Source organism: Castor canadensis, chromosome 13 (assembly GCF_047511655.1).
Source record: "Castor canadensis chromosome 13, mCasCan1.hap1v2, whole genome shotgun sequence".
Taxonomy (NCBI): Eukaryota; Metazoa; Chordata; class Mammalia; order Rodentia; family Castoridae; genus Castor; species Castor canadensis.
Window position 1 is genome coordinate 5,281,102 of NC_133398.1, and position 24,643 is coordinate 5,305,744.

At 53.1% G+C, this 24,643-nt stretch overlaps 1 protein-coding gene across 18 annotated transcripts in view; it reads left to right on the forward strand.

Moving 5' to 3' along the window:
- Positions 1 to 23,693, forward strand: part of Rapgef1 (Rap guanine nucleotide exchange factor 1) — a 125,509-nt gene extending 101,816 nt beyond the window's left edge. For 11 of the 18 annotated variants that reach the window (XM_020172140.2, XM_074052954.1, XM_020172146.2 and 8 more), the window contains 14 exons: positions 2,044 to 2,301; positions 4,901 to 4,989; positions 7,496 to 7,607; positions 9,127 to 9,202; positions 12,565 to 12,649; positions 14,477 to 14,569; positions 15,306 to 15,491; positions 15,987 to 16,071; positions 16,161 to 16,255; positions 18,109 to 18,187; positions 18,284 to 18,385; positions 18,940 to 19,037; positions 20,410 to 20,538; positions 21,035 to 23,693. In XM_020172140.2, coding sequence (XP_020027729.2) covers positions 2,044 to 2,301; positions 4,901 to 4,989; positions 7,496 to 7,607; positions 9,127 to 9,202; positions 12,565 to 12,649; positions 14,477 to 14,569; positions 15,306 to 15,491; positions 15,987 to 16,071; positions 16,161 to 16,255; positions 18,109 to 18,187; positions 18,284 to 18,385; positions 18,940 to 19,037; positions 20,410 to 20,538; positions 21,035 to 21,185 — 1,638 coding nt within the window. In that variant the 3' untranslated portion in view covers positions 21,186 to 23,693. Of the gene's footprint in view, positions 1 to 2,043; positions 2,302 to 3,145; positions 3,239 to 4,900; positions 4,990 to 7,495; positions 7,608 to 9,126; positions 9,203 to 12,564; positions 12,650 to 14,476; positions 14,570 to 15,305; positions 15,492 to 15,986; positions 16,072 to 16,160; positions 16,256 to 18,108; positions 18,188 to 18,283; positions 18,386 to 18,939; positions 19,038 to 20,409; positions 20,539 to 21,034 lie in introns of all 18 variants that reach the window. The other 7 variants (XM_020172151.2, XM_074052960.1, XM_074052957.1 and 4 more) reach the window with 2 other exon arrangements.
- Positions 23,694 to 24,643: the final 950 nt, after the last annotated feature.

Consider the following 24,643-nt stretch of genomic DNA (forward strand, 5'->3'; position numbering starts at 1 on the left):
CATTTTTTCACTGAATGGCCACAGTTGTCCTCTGAGAGAAATGCTGTCATTCTTATCCCTGTTTTAAAGATGAAGAGACAGGCTCAAGAACTTGCCCAAGGTCATAGATGGAAAGATAAGGGATCCAGCCATGTCTAGGTGACTTGAGAACTCACACTCAGCCACACCCTATACCTTCTCCCAAAAGAGGCTCCCATGGAGACACGTAACTAATCACGTAACCTGTGATTAGCTAGGAAGCTACCTCCCAAATGGGACATATTTGTGATTACACAGAGGCCATTGTGTACATGTGAGTCGGGTGTTCTGTGACTGCTGGATGCACTACGTGCTATATGGAGGAGTTACAGAGTCATGAGGGTAGGCCTCAGGAAGAGTTGGCATTGAAGGTGAATCTTCCTGTGCTAGTTTCAGCAGGCAGGTGGATTTATGAGCCAGGCTGAGTTTGGGGAGGGAGCAGCTGACAAAGCTGAGAATCTGGCTTTTTCAAGAGGCTGAAGCTACTGCCTGAGACAGTCTTGTTGGGTTCCCCAAAAGCAGCCTTTTGGCACCATGCTACCCCTCCCCCAGTCATTATGGGGTGGGTATCCTCCAGAGGTGAGAAGGAAGCCCAACCCTTCCCTCCACTGGCACTCAGAAGGCTGAGAGTCTCCGGGCCTGCAGCCTCAGCTCTGATAGCTTCAAAGGTTCAGGGACTGACACCCGCATGGCTCAGGGTGAGGGCCCAGCTGGGTGCCAAGCCACTCAGGGCCTCTGCTCCCCCAGTTTCTCCAGATGTGGAAGGATGTGGCTGGAACTTCCAGGTGTCTAAGGGTTCAGTGTTCGTTGGTCAGAACTTGTATAGCGCTCCCACCAGTTTGTCTGATAGCAGCCACAGTCCAGCCTTAGTAGTGAGCTAGGTGGACTAAAATGAGTAAGAAATAGTAAGTCTGATATAAATCAACAGCCACTGAAGCTCAAAGGGTGAGAGGGCCTTGGCCTCACCGAGGAGGAGCAAAGAACTTCAGTCTAATCAGTGCAACCGCCCAGGGGTGGGGCTGTCCACATAGGTGGGCAGAGGAGGGATGGCCCCATCCCTGAGGTTGCAGCAGCTTTGTCCAGCTTCACGGAAATGTTTAAGGAAATGAGCAGCATTGCCCTCTCAGTTTAAAATTCTGTGTCTTCCTTTTCCTTAGTTCGGTGGGTTTGGATTATCATGTACACCTCTGTGGTAGGCACATGAGCCTAGCAGGAACTCTCCAGATCCTGTGATGGTCCCCCCCAGGGGTGACAGATCCTCAGCTTGGTGGCCAGAGCGCTGGCCTGGGGAGTGTTCCTTGGACCTAATTATCTATTGACACTTCTCAGTTTCTGTCTGATGAGAATTTGGGGGAGTGTTGCCTTGTGGATTTGGGGTAACATAAGAAGTGCTGTAAAATCACTGCATTTGTTTTAAATAAAGTGCAAAGAAAGAAAAACAACATTGAGTAGGAAGGGAAGTGAGCTCCTAGAAATTGTTAGTGTTTTGATAGCAAATTCTTCCAACCTTTTAAAAGCTATTCCCTCCCTTTCTAAAAAAGTTTAAGTTGGGTTACAATATTTAAAAGATTGCAGTGCTTATCTCTTAAGGGATAAGACAAGAGTCATCCAAAAGATTCCCAATGACCTAATTTGTCTGCAACATTGGATTTAGTCCTAAGGTCCCTGAGAGGACACAAAGGCATATGCCAGGTCGTGTACATTCCATTTCCACCACAGAGAAAAATGTAGTCACCCACATTATGAGTGGGATTTGCTATCCTTGGGCACCAGGAGGCTGCTTTTTCACGTCCTACTGTTCAGATGTATAGGACAATGCTGCTTGGTCTCCATCCTCCAGGCTCCCCTCTGGGAGCTGTGCCAGGTGTGGGGACCAAGGGAGGTTGGCATGGCCAGCAGTCCGTAGTTAGGATAGTTACGGTGCCCATCTGTGCTCAGCCACGGCTAATCTAACCACCTTTTCTCTTGTCTGTTTTCTCCTTCCCACATTCTTGTTTTTGTGTGTTTTCCACCTTGATTTTGTAGTACAAATCTGTGTTTAGGTCCTACTCCCAGGACTTCGTGCCTCACCACCAAGCTTCCGTCCAACCTTTCCTTCCGTCTACCTCCTCTTCCTCTCCACATTTCCCACCTGTTCACCCGTCTCCAAGCTCGGACTTAGTGGTGCCCACCACAGCCAGTCCGCCTCCCAGCACCGTGGACGGGCCTCTTTCATCTTCTCAGGAGAGCAGCTTTCATGGGAACCCTATCTGCCTTCCTTCTGAAACCTCTTTCACTGACTCGGTGAGAACTCACACATTCACACGCATCACATGGTTTTAAAAAGTGGCATCACTGGGTCACCAAAAGCCTTATCTTCTTTCCATCAGCTGTCTGGTCTGCTGCTGAAGTAGGCCCATTTACAGCTCAGCAGGCCACAGATACAATAGTAGCCCATCTGTTTCCAGAACAGAAATTGAATCTTTTACACAGAATTCCCATCAAACTAGGAATCTGATTTTCCACAACTGGGCTGGTGATCATTTAGACAGTAAGTTGTCGTAAGGACAAGATAGAAAATGCTCTTAGCTTTCTGTTGGCTATTTGTGGGAAAAGGTCCAGACCCTCATGGAATGTGGAAGTGACAGATGCAAGGTAGCTGCCTGCTCTTCCTGCCTGTGCTGCCCAGGCAAAGGCTGCTTTCCTGTCCTGTGCAATGGCCCCTGGTGCTTCTCCCAGGCCCAGGGAGAAGCTAGAAAGGGCCAGCAGATGGGGACACTCTCCAGCATGTTGAGTTGTTCTGGTATGTTACTTTTCTCTGACCACACCAGGGATTCCCATAGTCCCCACAACTACTGGGCTGCTGGGACGGTTTCCAGAATGGCCCATGACACCTTCTGAGAAGGTCTAGCAGGAAGTTTGGGGCCCTGCTAGTCCCGAGGCAAGAGTCAGCAAAAGCAACCTTGACCTCTGACCCTAGGGAAGCACTTCCCAGAAAGAGTGAGCACAGCCCTCACACCCTTTCTTCTTTGTGAAAGGAGTGTCCTGGTCCAGGCCAGCCCTGCTTACTGGCCTCTCTGAGCTCCAAGGGCTGGCTAGATAGAGGGCCTGGCGTATTGTCTTTCCTCTCATCCTGTCTTCCTCCCAGAGTGAAAACGCCAGTGAGGAAGCTGGTGAGGGTAAATACGTCAATCTGTATTCCTCTGGCCAGAGCAACGAGGAACTGGCCCCCACTCGAGGAGTAAGTAACCTCGGGTGGTGGCCGTGTGCATGTGGCCTGGCCTGGTAGGGCTGGGCCTCTGCTCCCTGAGGCCGCTTCTCTTGCACCTGCTTCTGTTGGCTGAGCCTCTCCAGGTCACTGGCAGGCTGAGCCCCGCAGGCCTGTCAGCCTCAGCCCAGTGGGAGAGGGCACAGCTTCTAGGTGGAGATCTGCCCTTGCTTCAGTGGATGTGGTGCTTTTCAGAACCTGGCCTGATGGGTCTTCTAGAAATCTCCAGGAGCCACCTGATGGTGGGCCCTGCCACAGATCAGCCTGCCATCTATGGGATTTCTTTCCATCCCCACCTTCTAGTGCTAAACTCATTCCATCCCTCCTAGAGAGCTGCTCCTCCCACTCCCCATCCTTTTCCTCCCAGCATGCCCCTCACTCCTCTCAGCTGCTCCTGGGGAGGCTGGGTGAGTCTCGGGGAAGCCCTGCGGGTATCCATGCTCCTCCCTCCTTAAGAATACAGGATCCTCGCCATCGTCACCTTGTTAAGTTGTTGCCCCAGCTCATGATGTCAAGGTGCCGGAGTTCTGTTGAGCAGTAGAGCAGTCAGCTTTCCACGTTTGACTTCAGCAAAGCACAAGCAAGTTGAGAGGCCTCTGAGGCCACTGTCCCCATAAGCCTGAGTGGGACAATCTCCTCCAGGGGAGGATAGGTCCCCGAGGACTGGAGCCCTCCCAGGAGATCTTCCCATGGGCAAGTCCAGCCCCGAGCAGCACAGTGAGTCCCTTGAGGTGATCCTACTGTGGAACTCTGGGGGTTTGAGATGGCCACAACAAGGCAGACCTCCCTTCATGTATCACAGAATTCTGAGGAATTTTTGCCCCGGTAGGATATGACCCTGCCTGTAGGAGCTGAGGTGGTGTCCCCACCCTTTTCTCCTCTCTGGTCACATACCAGCATCATCCAGTTCAGACTGAATGGGGAGTCCATGGCCTCCTTCTGCTAGTGGTCCTTACAGTGCTGACTGTACCTCACACAGCCCAGTTCCTCCCTGGCAACCCAGGGACCTTGGAGGGCCACTGAATAGGGCAGTGGCAGGTGTGCTGGGGCGGTTCATACTCATGTTTGAGCAGCTGGACCATTTGGGAACTGTCAGTGATTGAGAATTAGAACTTATTTTAACTCGGAGTCCACAAAGTTTTGCTGCACAATGGTAAGGCCCACTGGCTAAGGACACAGGCTGGAGAGAGCCCACAGGTTCAGATCCAGGCTCTGCCATTCACGAGCTGTGCAGGCTCTCGGGAAGCCCTTGACCCCTAGCCTCTGTTTCCATGTGGGAGTGATGGTGGTGTTAGCTTGTTGTTAAGGGCAAAGAGAGCTATGCAGGAGCCCTTGGTCCAGGGCCCACTGAACTCTGAGAGGGGCTTCTGGGACAGTCTTTCTTCAGAAGTGATTGGGTGGCAGGCTGGCAGCTGACAGAAGCTACAAAGAGTGTCACCTCCATTCTCGCCAAGGGCAGGAGGCTAGTCTCCCGAGGGTTTGTATTTTCTGTAATGACCACATTATCCCACTGTTCCTGCCTGAGACTGTTCTGTAAGCACCTGCACTCCACAGCTGCTTGCAGTCAGGAGCGTTGGGAAGATACCACCCCGCTTGGGCTACCTGTTGAAAACTCATTACTCCCTCTCTTTGCAGGAACCATCAACTGGGAAAGATGGAAATCCCAGAGATCCCTCAGCTGGCAGCAGCATACCTGGGAAGGACAGCCGAGAAGGTGGAGAGAGGTAGGAAGTGAACGGGGAGTAGCTGGTCTTGAGAGCGTGTTGGCTTATTAAGGCCTGCCTGAGTCCCCACAGCCAGTCCACTAGGACTGCTTCTGTTTCTGTTAAGGATCTTTGTTCTTCTGGTTTTTTAGTTGTTGTTGTTGGTTTTTTTTGGGGGGGGTTGTTTTTGTGGTCTGGGGTTTGAACTCAGGGCTTCATGCTTTCTAGGCAGGTGCCCTACCACTTGAACCACATCTCCAGCCCTTTCCTCTTCTGATTCTCACGTAATACATGCTCAGAAACTGCAGGAAAACTGAAAGATCACTAGTAACCCAGCCTTCAAACGCCCTCAGCACAGAGTCTGCCGGTCCTTCCCAATCACACCTGTATTGCCCGCCATTGAAATCACCCACATTAGTCCCAAAAGTTCATTCTCAAAACGCAGGCCATCTTCCTCAGTGATTGCCTCCAACTTGAGGTACCCTGGAGTATAAAAGACGCTCCACCCCCTGCCTCCCACACACTTGTCGCACATAGATGTTTTCTAGATGTGTAAATGCTGTGCTGCTAAACCATGTTGAAGATCTTGTGACCCTGAGCCCACAAACATGCCAGCATGCTGGGCTGGCAGAGTGGCTCAAGTGGTAGAGCACCTGCCTAGCAAGTGTCAGGCCCTAAGTTCAAATCCCACTATCTCAAAAAAGGTGCCAGCATGTGCTTCCTAACAAATAAAAATCCTGATTATAATACCATTATCTCACCTAAGAGAGTCAGTAGTAAATTCCCTTATGTCATCTGACAGGCAACCACATTCTGATTCCCCTATTCTCCCAAAAAATGTCTTGTATGTCTTAGTTTTTTATAACCCAAATCCATCGAGTCAAGGAGTGGGACTAGAGTGTGGCTCAGTGGTAGAGCACCTGCCTTGTAAGCACAAAGTCCTGAGTTCCAGCCCTAGTGCCAGCAAAAAAAAAGAGTCCAGGAGTGCATTGAGTTGTTACTTCTTTACTCGCGTGTTAACGTTTTCAGGGTTAGCACAAGTCAAACCTGCCCCAGGCTTGGAGATGCATACTTACAGAGGGCGTGACAGAGCTGCCAGCGGGCATCCCCTGCAGTTGTATGTTGGTGTCACCTTCATATGAGATGTTCTACCTGTTCAAGCCTTTCTTCCCCCTTCAAGTCAAGGGCCAGCCTCCTCTGAGGCCCTGGATGATCTTGTAGAGCAAAGCGGGGCCCATTGGTCATTGTCCGGCCTCAGTATGAGCAAGTGAAGAGGCTGTAAACGATGCCAAGAGAAAGAGATCTGAGAAAGCAGCTCTGTCACCTGCTGAAAAGCCACCTGACCAGCCTGCCTTGTGGGTACTGTAGGGCACTGTCCTCATGAAGTCTGTCTGGTTATTGTCCCCAGATGCAAGGTCCCCAAGGAATGCTAGATTTTTTAATCTGACACCTACCAGCAGAGGTCTGTGTGTGTCAAGCAAAAGCAGCTGTGGGTTCTGTCACCTGCTTCACTGGACCCCAAGTGTCATTTTCAAAGTTCAGATGGTTCTTGTGAAAGAGCTGGAAGATGAGCGTGGTGACAGTCAGAAAGTCACTAAGATGTGTTCATTCCACAAAGGCCATGGTCAGGCTGGACATTGCTGCAGCCTCAGCAGAGTGGCTCTTCCCAGGCCCTGGAGCATTTGCTTGGGCCCATTGGTTCTCCCTAAAGGCACATATTTTTACCTCTCAGGTAATTAGTGTTAAAAATGTAATCTGTGATCACAAAGCCAACGAGTGCCTCATAGGAACGTAGCAGTGCTGAATGTGTGAGAAAGCACTGTGGGCAGCCAGCTATCTGTAGACCCACTTCTGCCCTTCCCAGCTGCCCTTAGCTGTTCTCCCTCCCCGTCCTTTGGCTTCTCAGTACTTAAAGCCTTGGCCTATCAGTCCCTCCCAGGGCCCTTCCCCAACCTCAAGTCAAGCCCCTCGCTCACACTCCTCACACCTTCTGTGCTTTCCATCTTGTGACTACTACTATTGTGACTACTTTTTTTAAACACTGAGCTCCTGGGGACAGTGGACATGTCTGCTTGATCATAGCTCTTATTGCTGAGCAAAGGGTTCAACAGAGGTTTGACCATCAGAGGGACTTGGAGCATGACCCCAAGCAGTGCTTTCTGCTACCCTGCTCGCCCTTTTCCCTGAATGCTGATGTATCTGGTGGGGCTGGATACAGCATGACTGAAACCATTACTCACACCAGTAGCCCAGCAGATCCTTTCCAGTCTCCAGCTTAGCTCCTTCCATTTGCAGATGAGAATCCAGAAAAAGTACAGGAAATGTCCCCTAGCCATACAGCTGATCAATAGCAGAGCTAGGAGTCTAGTCCATGTCCTGGCCCTGCCCACCACTCTGGCTTCCTAGTGTAGCTGCGGGGTGAACTTGTCTGGAAGTAGTTGTAATGCCATGCACTGCCTTGGCCTCTGGGTATCAGGATACCTGGGGCCTGTTTGATGCTTACACCACCAACCACTTCTCCCTCCAGGGCCCCAAAGTCACCAGATGCTCTGGAGTTGGCTCAGTCAGAAGAGGAAGTGGATGAGCTGTCTCTCATTGACCACAATGAAATTATGGCCAGACTGACACTCAAGCAAGAGGTGAGGACTCCACAGGTCTAGAGTTTATATTAGTTCCACACAGGGAGAGTGAGTGGGATTGAAGAGAGTGTGACTTGGGGTGTTCCTAGAAGAAAGATCACAGCATGGACCCTGGGGCTCTCAGGCTCTTGACAGGGATGGGTTCCAGGAAAAAGTGTGCTATTCCCTTTCTTGCTGCTTCTAGAAAGTGGTCTTGGGTCTTGCAATGCCTCCCTAAGCCCCTGTGACAGCACTTCCAGGGGTGCAGTGAGTAAGGTTTGCAGGAAGCCCATAGCCACACATGAGACATCATTCAGCCTCTGCATATTAAGAAAACTCAGGCCTAGACTCCGTGGCTGCCTCTGAGCTGTGCTTTGTCTGCAGAGCCCTGCTGGTTAAAACAACACGCAGGCCTGTCACCATAGAGGAGGAAGCTGGGCCCAGAGAGTCCCACCTCTCCCTTCTGCCATGCCCTTCTGGAAATATGGAGGGTTGGCTTCATGAGCAGCCTTGACTCCCTGAGGAGCTGCCATGTGCAGTTTTGCAATCTGATGACTGTTACACCCAGACACAGGACAAGAAGTTAGCCTGCATAGTTCCACCAAGATGTTATTTATGCCTTATGCCATTAGGCAGCAGGCAGGTTGGTGGGGTTGTTGCTCAGAAAGCTGGGACTTTCTGCAGAGACTGTGACAAGTGCTAAATTTCTTCCCAAAAATCAGGTTATGGACATAGCTACTCCAGTCCCTACTGGGAAACCCAGAACACACTCAGGACTCTGGAGTCAGGGTAAAAACACCAAAGCCCTGAGAGGGCTCAAAGGCAGAAGGCGTCATAGTGTGTTGGTTCTATCTCCTGCAGGGCTACAGAGCTTGAGGCTGGTGATGTTGGGACTGGCTTCGCTTCCTGGCTCCACTGGAGCTCTTCTTGGCTCTAGGCCAAGTGGTTGAAGCCTATTTGCCCCAGGGAAATGATGCTGGCATACAGGATTCAATGGTCACATAGGTAGCATCAGATGTCATTGAACATTTTTGTGAAACTTTTTGCTCCTTGACATGGGATTCCCTAGAAGAACCTGTGGTGTGTACCACTACAGATGGCTCTACTTCCACCTGGAGGAATGGACTTAGATGTAGGGCAGCTCGCCACAGTTCTGGGAACATGACCATGCTTGAAAATTGTCCCGGTGCCTTCACAGGCTTCTTGGGGGTGGCTGGGGTGCCTGCCTGCCTCCTCTGGAACCCAACAGTTCAGGGTAAAGATGCCCACCTGGTCTCTGGTCAGTGGATCTGTGAGCCAGGGGTGGGGTGTTATGATACCATCTTTCCCTGAAGGTAATGTGCTCTGGTGCCCAGTGTCTGGGTAGCTCCAGGGCATCCAATTTCCTGGCAGGTTCCAACCTAGGCCAGTCTCCCAAGCAGACTGAGCCAGAGGCTCACCTGGCTAAGGAGAGCAAATTGAGGAGAACTTGGGGTCCCTGCAGCACAGTGTCTGTCACCTCAGCCCTACCTCATTCCCTTCTTTGCTGTTTTCACTCCAGGGAGATGATGGGCCAGATGTGCGCGGAGGGTCAGGGGACATCTTACTGGTCCATGCTACTGAGACAGATAGAAAAGGTAAGGCAGCCCACAGCAGCCTTGCATCCTGCCACAGATGTCTCATGGCCTCACTGTGCTGCCATCTCCTCTTGGCAGCCACCCTGAGCCGGTCTGAATTGCATGCCTGTTGCCAGTGGGTCAGAGTGGGGAAAGTGACCTCTGGAGATGGTGACCCTGTTTGAAGCCAGCCCACTGAGTGTGTCCTCCCTCACTGTAGGGTGGTGATGCCCCCAGTCTTTATGCAGACAGCCCTTGGACAGGACAGTCACTGACAGTTTGTATACACTCCCCAGAGTCTTGATATCCTAAGTGAACCAATTTTGTTTTTATAAACAACCCCATTGCTGTGTTTCCACGGATTTCCTCAAGTGTATTCCACAGAATGATCTGGGAATTTCTGAATTATGCAAAATGTTTACCTGGCAGAAAACTTGAAAAACAGGAAGGAAGAAATGACTTGCACAAACTCACCTCTCCCATGTTTCTCCTGGCCAGGGTGCCACCCAGTCCTGGACACTTGGAGTCCAAGTCCACCATAGGTTCAGTGTTCATGCAGTCCTTCCCTCCTGGGCCTCAGCTGGCAGTGTGTGGGGTCACTAATGCGGGCGGTGCTCATCGGACATCAGCATCACCTCAAGCATGGACTTGCTTGGCTTTTCCACAGTCCATTCTCCTCTGGTCTCACCCTTGTAGGGTGACTCCCCCATCCTGCCATCTGTGGCCAGGCCAGAAGGCACTGCAGGCAGAGATCCTAGAGCTTTCTGGCCTGTGCCCACTGACCTGTTGAGAGGTAGATAGCTCAGCTGGAGCTTCCACCTCATTTCTTGTAGTGGAATGATTGGGAAACCCTGTAGACCCAGGGTTGTTTGTGCCTGGGACAGAGGCTATGGGCCACTCTAGAAAGGACAGGTGGTCTCCTGCACTAGTAGCATTGATGACTTCAGAGGCTGTGTGGTTCAGAGACGTTGGGACCCCATGCCAAGAAGGGCTCAGTTGGGGAGGAGGCAGGCAAGGAGGCACTTGTCTCCACATGGCTCTTCTCAGGTGATGCTTGTCAGAGCTGCATGGGCGAGTGTGGTCTTAGACCTGAATCCTGCCACTTCCTCAGGAACCATGTGTGCCAGGCCTCTCATTCCTCAGGAGGACACTAGGGTCCACCCTGGTCAGAAGAAACATGGGAGAGGACAAAGGGTTCTTAACAAAAAAAGCCATGCAAACATGGCTCCCACCCAGAAACCAGGTGACACCCCATTTACCACAGCCCTAGGCCAGCAAATGGCTAAGAGCTGTGGGGTCCACAAGTGGGGAGCGGATCATGAGAAGCCTATGAGAATTTGACATAAGTACAGCTGTGCCCAATAATTGGCAGGGTGAGTTTGGCATAGCCCCAGCCTCAGAAGAGAGCAAAGTGCAAAATGCAGCACAGCTGCTTTTCCTAAGCTGTTTACATTCAGAGAAGTAGAGAGGAGGTTTCTCTTGTTACAATATCGCCCCCCCCCACAACTGTTGCTCCCTACCACTAGAGGGAAGGGGATTGATGGGTTTTTATTGGTGGGCTGCTTGCTGAATGGCATAGCTGACTGCTGCTGCTGCTGCTGAGTTATATGAGAGATTAAAGGGAACATGGGTCAGTGCAAGTCTGCACCGAGAACTTTATACATAGGCTTTAGAAAAGCTAAGCTAAAGAAAAGCTAAAGAGAACATGGGACAGTGCAAGTCTGAGCACCGAGCCTTTAAGAGTTATGCGAATGCAGTTTTTAGATGCACTACTGTTGTCTGCAAGTCTGAACACCAAAACTTTAAGAAAGCTAAAGAGAAAACATGGGACAGAGCAAGTCTAAGGAAAGAGACTTTAAAGAATAGAAAAGAAGCAAGGTTTTAAAGAAAGACTTTAGAAGTAAGGCCTTAAAGAATAGAGAAGAAAAAGAAGCAAAGTAAATGAAGAGAATAATAGAGAAAAGAAGTAACAAGGCTGTTGTGCGTCTCCATCCGAGCACCCAGCACACTTGATCCCAACGTTATGCATGTTTGTCTATCTTTTATCCTTTCTGCATCTCCCGTCGCCTCCAGTTAGGTTCAGAAGTAACCTAGCTTTCTCTCGCTCCACCCGCAGACCTAGGCATGAGCCCCATCTCACTGTTTGCAGGTGGTATGGCCTTGTGCCTGGGTTCCTCATCTTTCAATTGGGATACAACGGTCCCTGCCCTGGTGGGGTTGCGCTAGGCATTGAAGGACATGGTGCAGAGTGTGGCCATTGCTCACCAGCACACCTGGGACACACCACTGGCAGTGGTCCTCCCCCACAGTGACGTGTGCATTCAGACCCATTCTTTCAGAAGCAGGCATTGGCATGTGCTGGCCCCATCCCTACCAAGGTGTGACTGTGAGGTGGCGGTTGGAGTCCAGGAATGAGCTCAGTGCAGGAGACCGGACCCGGCACAGCCCAAGTAAAACAGCAAGTGTTGGGTGCTCCCTGCATGGCCTCAGGGAGCATGGAATAAAGGTCCACACATTGGAGCCAGGGGCTTCCTTGAGGCTCTTCCACCCAACAAATGCAAGAGGAAGTGGGGAAGTTAATCTGTGCCCAGAAAGCAAAGCTCAAATAGCACTGTGCACGTCCAGCCCTTGGAGAGGGGCACAGCCATGGAGCAAGACATCCCCGGCTGCAGCGCAGGGCAGCACAGTGGCCCCCGAGCTGGCCTATGCCTTTGTTTCAGGCAGCATCCTGCAAATCTTTAGCATCAGAAAGATCACAGAGAAAATAAATAAGATTGTCAGGACTTTAAAGAGGCTGGAGTCCCTGGCTGGCACCAATCCCTCCAAACAGCTGCTGGAGCTGTGCCCCTCATAGCTGACCACCCAAAAATGCCTACAGGGGCATCCCAGCAGCTGACCAAGCTGAGTCTCTTCAGCCTCTTGTCAGAACTCAACAGGAATTTCACCCAATTTTTGAGTTACTGGCCCCTGTCATCTAAAAGTGCTACCTCTAATGTGGCTTCAAGATCTGCTAGCCAGGCATGATGCTTCATATCTCTAGTCCCAGCTACTTGGAAGGCAGAGGCAGAAGGATCACAAATTTAAGGCCAGCACGGACAAAGTTAAGAGAGACCTTATCTCAAAAACAAAAGAATTGAAGGCATGGCTCAGTGGGACGCCCTGGGCTCAATCTCAGTACCTAAATAAAAATAAAATTTTAAAAAAGACCCCACTGAGGAGTTTGAAGTAATTGTCTTCTCTCTGTCCTGTCTCTGAGTCAGTGAGTCTCTAGTGGCAGCCCTTCCCAGGGCAGGTGTGCTCCATGCTCTGTCCCTTGGTGAGACAGGCATCATTTATCAGTTGAAGTTCTGAGGACTCTGCTGTGCACTCTTGCTCCCCTGCAGATCTGGTGCTATACTGCGAGGCCTTCCTGACCACCTACAGGACCTTCATCAGCCCCGAGGAGCTCATCAAGAAGCTGCAGTACCGATATCCTTCCTGCCTAGAGCCCACGAGGCAGTTCTCACACCACTTGACTGTGTCCTAGCATTCATGGCTCTGACCCTCACACTCCTTGCCTGTGAAGAGCTGAGTGAAATGACATGGAGTGGCTAGAACAGTCCAGCTGTGCTGCCAGATCGCAGTGTGGGTCACTGGGTGGTTCTGGGAAAGACTGAGAAAGATCCAAGCACACTGGAGTGGGGGAGAGAGGGTTATGGGGCCACCCCGTGAGGTTGGTACCTGCAGGTTCTCCACACTGAGCCCCAGGGAAGTGAGATTCGGTAGCCCATCTCCTCTACCTGCGGCTGACCCTGTGGGGAAGCTGCGCCTCGTCCACAGCTGGCTTCAGCTGTCCCATATCGGCCCCATAGCCTCATCTTTGGGAAATTTCACTGCCTGCAGTAGTGGTGGAGGAAGACCCTGGGGGCTTGGAAGGAAGGACCTGCTGCCCACTGCCACCTCACGCCCAAGCCTGCCAGTCTCCCTGAGTTACTGCTCCAGAAGGCCATGTCTCAGCCACATGGTGTGTGACTGCCATCTGCTGGGCAGCTCCTGTCCATCAGGCAAAAAGTCCTGATCCCTCCTGCATGCCCTGAGCCCTCTGTTCCAGCATCAGGGTCCCCCTCTAGACCTCCCCTCACCCAGACCAACCCCAGTCTATCAAGATAGATGTGACATTTCCCGTTTGCAGAGTCTGGCTTCCCCCGTAACCTCACATGTTACTCAGAGTACCTGCTGGAGGCCTGGCCCAAGGAAAGGCTGTCACACAAACCTGTCAGAAACACACTTAGTCAAGCCTGAGGTGTATTTGCTTGTGGGATCTCACTTGACTATGAGACCATTTTTATGTATATAATTACCATGCCCTGTGAGCTGCTAGTCTGTCATTTCCTATCATGTAATCAAGGAAACCCAGGCTTAGTGAACTGAAGTAACTGATCTGCATAGCAGCTTGCCTCTCTACAATCAGAACTCAGGTTCTCAGCACTCCCCCACCACACCCTGGCTACTACAGGCATGTTCATAGAAACGTCACCCTCTTAAGAGCCTGGCACAGCTGGCCAGTGAGCACTGCACTGGGAGCCATGTGGACTGTCCAAGGCACAACTTCCCCCTGAACACCATGACAAGAAGGTCATGGACCATTATGGAGTCGGGAGGAACCTAAGGAGTCAGTCAGTGGGGAATTCCAAGAGTGGCAGGAAACCACAGTCTCTGAGGCAGGCATCAGCTTCGGGGGATTAGAGAGAGGATCCGGTGTTGCTGTGGGGCCAAGGACCACAGGTGGAGTGTGCTGATCTGTGGAGGGAGAGCAGCTTTCAGAGGCAAGGGTTTCCTAGGAGCATCAAGGCAAAGCCGGCTGTGTGGCCAGAGAGACAGTCATAGGGTTTTAGAAGCTTGTGGGAAGAGAAAAGGAAGACCCTTCGGGCCTGTGCACCTCCTGGGGACCTGAGGTTCTAGAGTGTGTGGTTGCGGACGCCTTTCTCTATCTGGACCTCAATATTGTAGCCCCTCAGCATGTTGGCACTCGCCTAGCGTCTCAGGTCAGACCCTGAGGGCAGACCTGGATAGCATAGGGCTATCCTGCAGACAAGGATAAGTAGCAGTTGGAAGCAGTCCTCAGGGTCAGTGGCCTGGGCTTGACTCTGCCTTTACAGTGCTGCCACTGTGCTCAGGGCCAGCGTTTGCTTCTAGACACTGATGCCTCATTCACAGTGTTCCTGGCACATGGAAAGTACTCAGAAAGCAGTAGCTTAAAGCCAGCACTCCACACATCAACCCACATTACGGCTGTTTCTTTAACCCATGTGCCACATACGAGAAGTTCTCTCCCTTTGCCGACACGTTCAAGAAGCGCGTCAGCAAGAACACATTCTTCGTGTTGGTGCGGGTGGTGGATGAGCTCTGGTGAGTGCTTCTCAGGGAGTTGGGGGAGGGCAGCTCAGCAGGCCACTGGCAAACCACGACACAAGGGTGTTGTAGGCTTCCTTGCCAGTTCTGAACGGGGCTCTTTCCTGCTTTATTACGTAGCCCTTTGAAAGAATGACCCTGTATGCCAGGGTGAGGTATTAGGCCCTGGCCTTCCTTGGGGGATCCATCTTGGGTCCTCAGGAGTGCCCTGCCCTGTCCCCCCTCCCCCGACCCCCAGTATCTTAGGACTTGGCCATAGTGAGTCATGCTTGTAGCAACAGTGGGGGCCCAGTGGAGACTGGGAGGTGGCAGGGGTGACCTCTGCCTTAGCCCCTGCCATGTCCATATGTAACAAGAGCACCTTTCCTAGGCATGCAGAGTCAGGGTGATCACCTAGGGAATGGTGGACACAGAGGGCTCAGCGGGGACGTAAGAGGCATCTTTTAGTCATCTACCCTGTGACACCGGGAGCTCCTCCATGGCAGGGCTGGTGTGGGGTTTGTCTCTGTGGCCGAGTCCCCACGTAGTCCTGGTGCTTGGTAGTGCCAAGCATGTGCTGAATAATGACGAGACCTGTTGCTAGAAAGGCTACTCCCAGATGTGGGCAGTGCCCTGGATTTGGTGTAACTCTCTTCCCCTGGGAGGCCCCAGCTCTGCTGATGCTGCTGTGCACACTGGGTCCTCAGGTGGGCTCTCCTGGCCTGCCCTTCACCCCATGCCCTTGGCCCTTTAGCCTAGTGGAGTTGACAGAAGAGATCTTGAAGCTGCTGATGGAGCTGGTCTTCCGCCTGGTGTGCAGTGGAGAGCTTAGCCTGGCCCGTGTGCTCCGTAAGAACATCTTGGACAAGGTGAACCAGAAGAAGTTGCTCAGGTGTGCCAACTCCGACCAGCCTCTGGCAGCCAGGGGCGTTGCAGCCAGGTGAGGAGCCAGCCTCTGCCACTTGGGCAAGAGCTGTGCCTGCTAGCCACCTTTCTGTCCGACTTTCCTCATTTTACCCCCTTCCCCAGCTGCTGAGCTGAACAGACAGGAGATGATTGAGTTGTGCTCCCAGCTGTGGTCAGCTCCAGTCTGTCTCCCAGCTCTGATATGGCAGATGTTAGCTCCTGCACTGTCCTGACCTTTCTGAGAACCTGCCCCTCTCTCTGCCCCAGCCCGAGGGTTGGTGTCCGTTCTGGCTGTCAATATTGACATGCTCCATTGTGAGCATTATCATGTATTCATGAGGTCCTGGCTGTGTTCTTACCAGCCACCTGGAAGGGGGCTCAGCAAAACCTCCAGCATCTGTACTGTGAGCTCACAACAGGGCTCAGTTTCCTGCTTCTGGGGCAGCAGAGCGCCCTGCAGTCAGTCATCCTGGCTACCTAAAGCTCATTGCCCATCTTCAGCCATACTTCTTGTGCCTCTCTCTTCTAGGCCGGGGACCCTGCATGACTTCCACAGCCACGAAATAGCCGAGCAGCTGACACTGCTGGATGCTGAGCTCTTCTATAAGATAGAGGTATGTGTTGAGTGGCCTAATATGGAAAGGCAGCTGTGTGTCCCAGGGAGCTGGAGCATCAGTGCTGTCTGCTCTATTTCCTCTTATAGATTCCTGAGGTTTTACTTTGGGCCAAAGAGCAGAACGAGGAGAAGAGCCCCAACCTGACCCAGTTCACAGAGCACTTCAACAACATGTCCTACTGGTAAGAAGGGGCCGCAGCACCACCCTGCTTCTCTGGGTGGTGGCACACCGGGTGGGTTCAGCCTTCCTCTGAAGGGAGCTTGAATGGTATCTATGAGCACTAACCTTCAGCAATGAACAGCAGAGAGAGAAAGGGCAGGGACTGGCCACCTGCAGTTGATAGTGGCCAGGGAGGAGACATCAAGGGTGCCATCCTGCACTGATCATTGCCCGTCTTTCCTGCCAGACTGCCACCAGCAGCCATCAGGGCTGGTGCTCATTCCAGCTCTGCCTGACAGATCAGTTAGCAAAGAAGGGGGACCTGTTAATACTTCTGTCCTTTAATTCTTTTTCTTTGGTGGGAGAGAGGTAGGACTGGGATTTGAACTCAGAACTTCACACTTGCCAAGCAGGCACTCTACCACTTGAGCCACACCTCCAGTCTATTTTGTTCTGGTTATTTTGGAGATGGGGTCTTGTGAATTATTTTTCCTGGGTTGGCCTCAAACTGCGGTCCTCCCAATCTCAGCCTCCCAAATAGCTAGGATTACAGGCATAAGACACTACTATCTTGCTGTCCCTTAATTCTTTTTTTTTTTTTTGTGGTACTGGGGTTTAAAGTCAGGGCCTACACCTTGAACCACTCCACCGGCCCTTTTTTGTGGTGGATATTTTCCAGATGGGGTCTCACAAACTATTTGCCCTGGCTGGCCTCAAATTGTGATCCTCCTGATCGCTGCTAGGATAGGTGTGAGCCACCGGTGCCCAACTGTCCTTTAATTCTTAAAGCTTGTAGCCCACATGTGTTGCCTTTTCAAGATGTCACTCAAAGTACTACAGACTCTCAGCTTGCAAGACCAGTCAGAACTGGGCAGGGATGCCCCTCCTGCTATAGCAGGCCCCACCCTTCAAGCTCACCATCTTTTGTACTGGGGACTGAACCGAGGGCCAGGCAAGGGTTTTACCACTTGAGCCACATCCCCAGTCCTCCTATTTCTTACTTTCTTTTTGAGACAGGGTCTTGCTAACTTTGCCTGGACTGGTCACAACCTCAGGCTTCTCTTTCTTCTACTTCCCGAGTAGCTGAGATTCCAGGCATGGCCACCATGCCCTGCAATGTCTGGTATTTTTAAATGCTCTGGGAACTGCTCAGGATTCGGTTCCCCTCAAGGACTTCCCTGCAGTAGCCACCTGATGTTCAACGTAGGGCATGGTGGTTTCTAGAGCAGACAGAAACTGCACGGATGCCCAAGCCTGGCCTCCCAGCACACGTGGCCCCTGCTGGGTGCCGGAGGTTGTGGGGCACTCCCCACAAGGCCTGACTGACCTGAGGTGCAGAGTTCCCTTTGGAGCCATAGCCTCCAAGACGTCCCTGCCACAGGCACCTTTGCAGGGTGGAGGTAGCACAATGTGGCCACTCCTCCAAGTACCCGTAGTAGTGACCCTGTGAACCATCGGAGTGGAGGCCACTGTGAGGTCCCCAAGGTTCAAGTGAGGCTGAACTTTGGTTTTGACTGTGATTGCTGCCAAGTTTCTGAGCAGTTCCCTCCCTCTTGGCTGGCATAAGTGGCCCCTAACTCAGTTGCGAGCTGGCCTCCCTGGGCCTGGCCTGAGGCCACATGAGGACTTTCCCTGCCAGGAACCTCCCAGGCCTCCATTCCAGAAGCTGAGGCCCCTGTTCTGACCCCAGGGACACTGGGAGCCCCCTGAGAGCAGAGACCAGGGTGTGCCTGGGCCTCTGAGTCATGGACTTTGGTGGGTGTGAGCTCGTGGCTGGCTGGTGCAGGGGTCATGCACTTCCCATCTCCCCCAGAACCACCGGGCTGCAAGGGGACAGTTGGCTCAGCTGCTGCTTCTCTGTCCCTTATTCCGCAGGGTCCGGTCCATAATCATGCTGCAGGAGAAGGCCCAGGACAGGGAGCGGCTGCTCTTGAAGTTCATCAAGATTATGAAGGTAGCAGTGGCCCAGCCCCCAAGCCCCTCCAGCCCCACCTGGGTTAGTCGGAGCCCATAGCTCTGTACTGTCCCTCACGTCCGCCTCTCTCTGCAGCACCTGCGGAAGCTGAATAACTTCAACTCCTACCTGGCCATCCTCTCAGCACTGGATTCGGCACCCATCCGCAGACTAGAGTGGCAGAGGCAGACCTCAGAGGTGGGCAGAAAGGCTGAGCAGGAGGCCCTTGGGTGGGAAGGAGAAACAAGCTGGAGCAAGACCAGATGTGGGTCCCTGTCTACCACCAACGTCTGTGACAGGACAACTACCCTCTCCCATCTCAGTCCTGCCTCTAGGCCCCATTACTGGCTCCCAAGGCCTTTGTACTTAGTTCTGGAGTTGTCACATCTGGGTGTCTGGCTGCCTGTCATTGCTGCAAACTTGCACCTGGGTCCTAGATTCACCTGCTAGGACCTTCCTACACCCCATCCTGCTGAAGGGGGCTGCTTTTGAGTGGGTTTCTTCTAGGTATGTGCTAAAGTAAAGGGGCAAGGTGCTGAGTGAGCATGGGAGCAAGCTTCTCCCTGAGGATGTGACCTCACATCACCCAGTGGGCATTTTCCACAAAAAGACCTGAGGTCTCCTTGTCGCCAGGGTCATGATTGACACCAAGTGAAAAGGGACTGAGTCCTTTCGGGGCCTAGTCTGACTTATTCGCATATTATGGGCACCTGACGTCATCTTGGCACTCACTAACCTCCTCTGTCCTGCAGGGCCTGGCCGAGTACTGTACACTGATTGACAGCTCATCCTCCTTCCGAGCCTACCGGGCTGCACTCTCGGAGGTGGAGCCCCCGTGCATCCCATACCTGTGAGTGGCATGCCTCCTACTTCTCCAGGAAGATGTGCCGGGCTCTCCAGCTAGGTCCTCACTGATGGGTCCCCATGGCTGTGTCTGTTCTATTTTACCATGAACTTAAAAATGTGCTCCTACCAGGTGCTGGTGGCTCACACCTATAATCCTAGCCACTTGGGAGGCAGAGATTGGGAGGATCATGGTTCAAGGCCACCCAGATAAATAGTTCTCTAGACCCCGTCTCCAAAATATCAACAGCAAAGTGGACTGGAGGTGTGGCTCAAGCAGTAGTCGCAAGCATGAAGCCCTGAGTTCAAATCCCGATTCCATCCAAAATGAAAGTAATGGTAATAAATGTGCTCCTGAGTCCCAGTGCAGCAGAGGAGAAAGATCAAGCCAAGTCCTTTCCTTCGTGGATGCAACCCAGTATATGCAGGCAGGCTTCTCTTCCCTTCACATGGCAACTCCCAAGGCCTCAAGCCCGGCTGCATGTCACAGTGGCCTGAGGCTCCAAGTGGAGTCACCCCACAAGCCTGGAAAGCACTTCGGGAAAAGAAGTTTAGAAAGGGGGCTGTGGGCACTCATCAGAGTTTCTAATAACATACTAGTGGGAAGTCAGGCACCAGTGGCTCATGCCTGTAATTTACCCTAGCTACTCAGAAGGCAGAGGTCAGGAGGATTGCAGTCTGAGGCTAACCTGGGCAAAAAGTTCTCTCAAGACCCCATCTCAACCAATAAAAGCTGGGTGTTATGGCACATGCCTGTCATCCCAGCTACACAGGAAGCCTTTTTTAAAAAGATACTAGTGGGTATTGGGGAATCTCCAAAAGGGGCCAAAGACCCAGCAGCGCCCTGGGGCTAGAGGGGCAAAGGACCCTCCTTGGGACCTTCACCTTCTAAGGCACAGATCTCGCAGCCATGACTCCCTCTTTGCTCAGCCTCTTGTCCTCACAGAGTGCTCATACACTGGCCCGAAGGACACGGTCTGGGTCCTCAGGCCAAGCCTTTCTTTATCTGCCCTCCAGCTCCCTGTGCTCTGTTAATAAATGGTCTCTGTCTCCTCCGTCCAGTTGAAGGTTTCTGTTTTACTTTCCATTTGATAATTTCTTAGTGATCCACAGCTGTGCCCACACATGGTGCCTGGACAGGGCAGGTGCTGGCTGAGGGACCCAGGGCAGTCATGACCAGAGCTCAAGGGGCATTCACATCAGGAGTACGAGGCTCCTAGACCTGCTCTCTGGTTGCTGCAGGGCTGGGCAGCTGCTTGGCTCAGGCCGAGGTCATCGTCAGCTGCTGGCCAGTCCTGGTGCTGAAGCCCTCACAATGAACCGGCCACCTCCTGAGTGGGTGGCCAGTGTGGCAACCGGCTTCTTCCTTCATCCCCTAGGGGTCTGATCCTGCAGGACCTGACCTTTGTTCATCTAGGAAACCCAGACTACATCGACGGGAAGGTGAACTTCTCCAAGCGGTGGCAGCAGTTCAACATCCTGGACAGCATGCGGTGCTTCCAACAGGCGTGAGTGCTGTGCCCGCCTCAGGGAGGGACCTGGGTCAGAAGCACTCCTCCCGGGTTTCCTCAGCACGGTATGGGAAGGTGCCCAGATCCCTGCCCAGCAGGGTGCCCTTCTGGCCCCAAGGAGACTGAAAGCCTTGGCCTTCCTGGCTCCAGGGTAACCAGCAGCAGGCTAGGGCATCAGAGCTCACCCAGGGTAGCCCCAGAGATCATTGTGCCCGGGACCAATCTGCCCAGGGCACCCCAGAGGGGAACCAGACTTCTTAGTTGCCCTGGGGGAGCCCTTGACAGGTATTGCTTGGGGACGGGGAGAACATAGGCCACTCACACTCCAGTGCTGTGGTGCTGCATGTTGGGACCTCTGTCAGATGGGATGGCAGTGACCTTTGCTATGCAGTTCACTGTCCAGGCAGTGGGACAGTCTTTGTGGTGCCCTCTGAGAGGTTATAGCCATCAGATTGGTCAGCCTTCTCTCTCTGACTGCCCTCCTCACCATCAGGCATTACGACATCCGGAGAAATGACGACATCATAAACTTCTTCAATGACTTCAGTGACCATCTAGCCGAGGAGGCCCTATGGGAACTCTCTCTGAAAATTAAGCCCAGGAACATCACAAGGAGAAAAACAGACCGGGAAGAGAAGACCTAGGAGCAGCACTTAAGCATGAGGCAAACACTCAAGAGGCCCAGAGAGGACTTTGGACCAGCAGGCAGGCTGCAGTATCCTGGCTTCACAGCCCATCCATGGGCCCGTCTGTACAGGCAGAGCCCGAGCCTTCTGGCAGCTCCCTGCCTCCCGCCCTGTGGCACAGCCCCAGGGCGCACAGCAAGCCAGCAGGCAGGCCTCAGTACTGACTTGTGAACCCTGGTCCCCTGGTCTGGTTTTGTTTTCTGCTTTCACTTCCACACTCCCTTCTGTTCTCCTACCCTCTCTCCTCCAGCCTGGGAGTGGGAGAGACCTCAACAGCAGACCAGAGTAGGGCAGACCCTGGCCCTCCCCAAGCTGGAGGCTCTCTGAGCCTCGCAAAGTGACAGAGGAGTGGAGGCCTGGTGATCCACAGGTGACGCCTGGAGCCAGGGAGATGTAGCTGAGGGACAGGAGGCAGGGGGGGGGGGGGGCAGGTGCTTTTTGCTCTCTACTCCCTGCTTTTTAAATGGGGATGGGGCATGCATTTTGCCTGGCCTAAGAGCTATGACAGGTGGTGTCCAGCAGTTGAGCTGGTGCTCCTCATCACAGTGCTAGCTTCAGACCTGTCCCACTCTGTAGAGCCCCACAGGTCCTCGTGCTGGACCTAGAGCAACAGCAGTGTCTGCTGTCTTGTTGCTCCTTCCACTCCCCTGGCACACGCTGTGGGGGCAGGGAAGAGGAGACGGAGGGAAAAGCTTGTCATCATAGAGACACTAATTGCTGAGCTGGGCAAGGCTGAGCTCTTGAGAGCTGATACAGAGAGTGGAAGGGGGAAGAACTTGCTGTCCTGGGGAGAGGCCAGCACCCCCTTCCTCCGTGCTTGCTGTGTGCCTTAAACTCCATCTCCTGTCCCTCTCCATCCAGTGAGCCTTCCTCCTACCTTGTCACACCCCTAGTGGGCAGCAGGTTCTTAGCACCTTTCCACCAGTGCTCCAGTTCTCCCTTGAGAGTCCTGAGCAAGCCTGGGGTACAAGAACAGCAGAGGCACTTGCTGAGGCTGACTGATGCCTAGCAAAAGCGCCTTCCAGGCAGGTCTTCCTTCCCATGTTGAATTTTCGCTGCTGAGGTTGACAATCCAGAGCAAGGTTTGTGGGTACTCGGCAAGCAGAGGTGCCCACTGGACCCTCCCTGCCCATCTGGCTCCATAGCCACCAGCATGGGCAGGCAGGCACACGGGCAGGCTGGAGTCCAGGTGCGCTGCAGGTAGCAGCCCAGCCTCCTGGCCCTGTTTTGCACGAATGAGCGCTCATCTCTCCTGGGTGTGGGGCTTGGTCAGGTGATGAAAGGATCTGGCTCTGCGTCCTCAGCCCAGTGTGTACAGCAGAGGAAAAGGCAGAGAGCAACACCTGTTGAATGGGTACAGGTTTTAAACAACAGTGTCACTTTGAGTCTTGGGGGGCTTTCAGAAGCTTTTACTGAAAAGAAAACTTGAGCTGTTTTCCTCTTTCATGTTTATTTGTCCTTTAAATAGAGGGGAGGTCTGTGGACTGTCACCAGCGCCCCTCTGGCAGCCGTCCTGCTGGCAGCCGGGGACCTGCCATTTTATTATTTAAGGAGTGTGTGTGGAGTCAGCTTTGAGCAGTGTCACATGTGGGGTGGGTTTCATTTGTTCCCTCCTTTGTAAGTCCTTTCATTTCAGTCTTCGCCTTTGCCGAGCTCCGGGAGTGCTGCTGCTTGTGCATGGGAGGTCACTGGGCACACAGGGCCCTGAGATGTGCAAGTCAACTCTCCCTCCATTTTTAAGGCCCCCAGCAGTTTCATCTGTAGCTCAGACCAGGGCTGCATTATCACCAACCCTTCCTTGGTCCTGCAGCAGACAGATTCCAGTCTGCAGGTGGGGCTGTCCATGAGCTGAACAGATGGCAGGGGACAGGATCACCTTCACGATTCAGAGGTGCCCATCCACAGAGCACCCAGGTCCTCCCTTAACCCCCCCATGAGCCTTTGGGGGCCTGATCAAAGGGCCCAGGCAGTGGGTGGGATGTGCCAGGTGCCCAGGGCAGCATCTGATCCAGAGACTCCCCCATGAGGACAGCCAGGTGCAATGTGTGTGTTTAACTTATTGGCCGACAGGCTTCCCCACCCTCCTGCCTCTGGCCGTGGCTGAGCCCAGTGCTCCAGCTGCAGCCAGGCTGCAACTCATCTGTTTTTTGGGGGGGCTGGGGAGAGTTGTGGGAATCAGTCTTCACAGACAGACAAGTGATGTGGATGGCTGGGGCCCTACAGAAGCCAGTCCTCGCTGCAGGGGTGGTGAAGCCGGGGCCAGGGCAGGCACACGTGTCTGACCAGAGCTCCTATCTGAGACATGTCTCCCATCCCGACTGCCCCACGGCTTCCCCAGTGTGACATTGTAAAATATACCCCCCCAAACTAACCTGCAGCATCTTCCTGCAGACGTTTCAGATGTGTAACTTTTATATGAAAGAAAAATAAACATAGACAGCCGTCTGATGGCATGTCTGTATCCAAGCTGTGTGTGCCAATCTTCCTTCTGCTAGTTCCCCCCACACCCTCCACATCTCCTGTGACCTCGCCCTGGTGGGCTGCAGGCTGGGATAGTTGGTCTCAGTCCCCAGACCCACTTCTGCTGTTGAGTAGTTCTGGCTGGTGCAGTGGCCATCACCAACCAGCATTGGCTGCTGTCCAAAACCTTCCCTCCAAGTTTTTAGTCTCAAAGGCATTCAAATAAAGGAGCTTCCCCGTGCTCACCCTGGGGCCCTGTGAAAAGGATGCTTCTAGAACTATGGCATGAGGCCATACTGTATCCAAAATATGCCTTCTATAGGTCTCTATCACTCCTGTCCCTAAGGCAGTGCCCTGAGGCTCAGGCCCAGCCATGTGGGAAGCAGCCAAGCCCCTGTGCCGCTGTGGACCAAGTGAGTGAGGAGCCCGATGGATTCTAGTCCCTTCTTGGCCCTGAGGTGGGCTGTATTCTTCCACACAGAGTGAGCCTGGAAAGCTGTTCATCGTTCTTTACCATCCTCCCAAAGCCCCATGTGCCAGTCACCCCCTCACGCCTAGGACTCCTGTCCCCAGCACCCTTACCGCACTGAGGATGTGCATCTGAAGCAGGTGAGGGATGGCAGTGGGTCAGGCCTTGCCCCAATCCCCTAGCTTGACTTTGGGCTCTGCAGCTGCCCACAGGGCAGCCTGGGAAGTCCAGCACTGCTCCTTTGAACCTAAAGGCAGAGACCCATGAGGTCAGTATCCAGCAGGGAGAAGGGTGTCTCCCCTCAGACCCCACTTTAGGTGGGTTCCCCTCAATCTTCCAAAGGCCAGCCTGAGCCAGTCCCCTTAAAGGGAGGGGCACACTTACAATCTGACTAGAGTGGCTTCAACTGTAGAGAAGGCCCTCCACCACCCATCAGCTGTTTACTGAGCACCTAGAAAGGACTAGGCATCATCAGGAAGTCTCATGT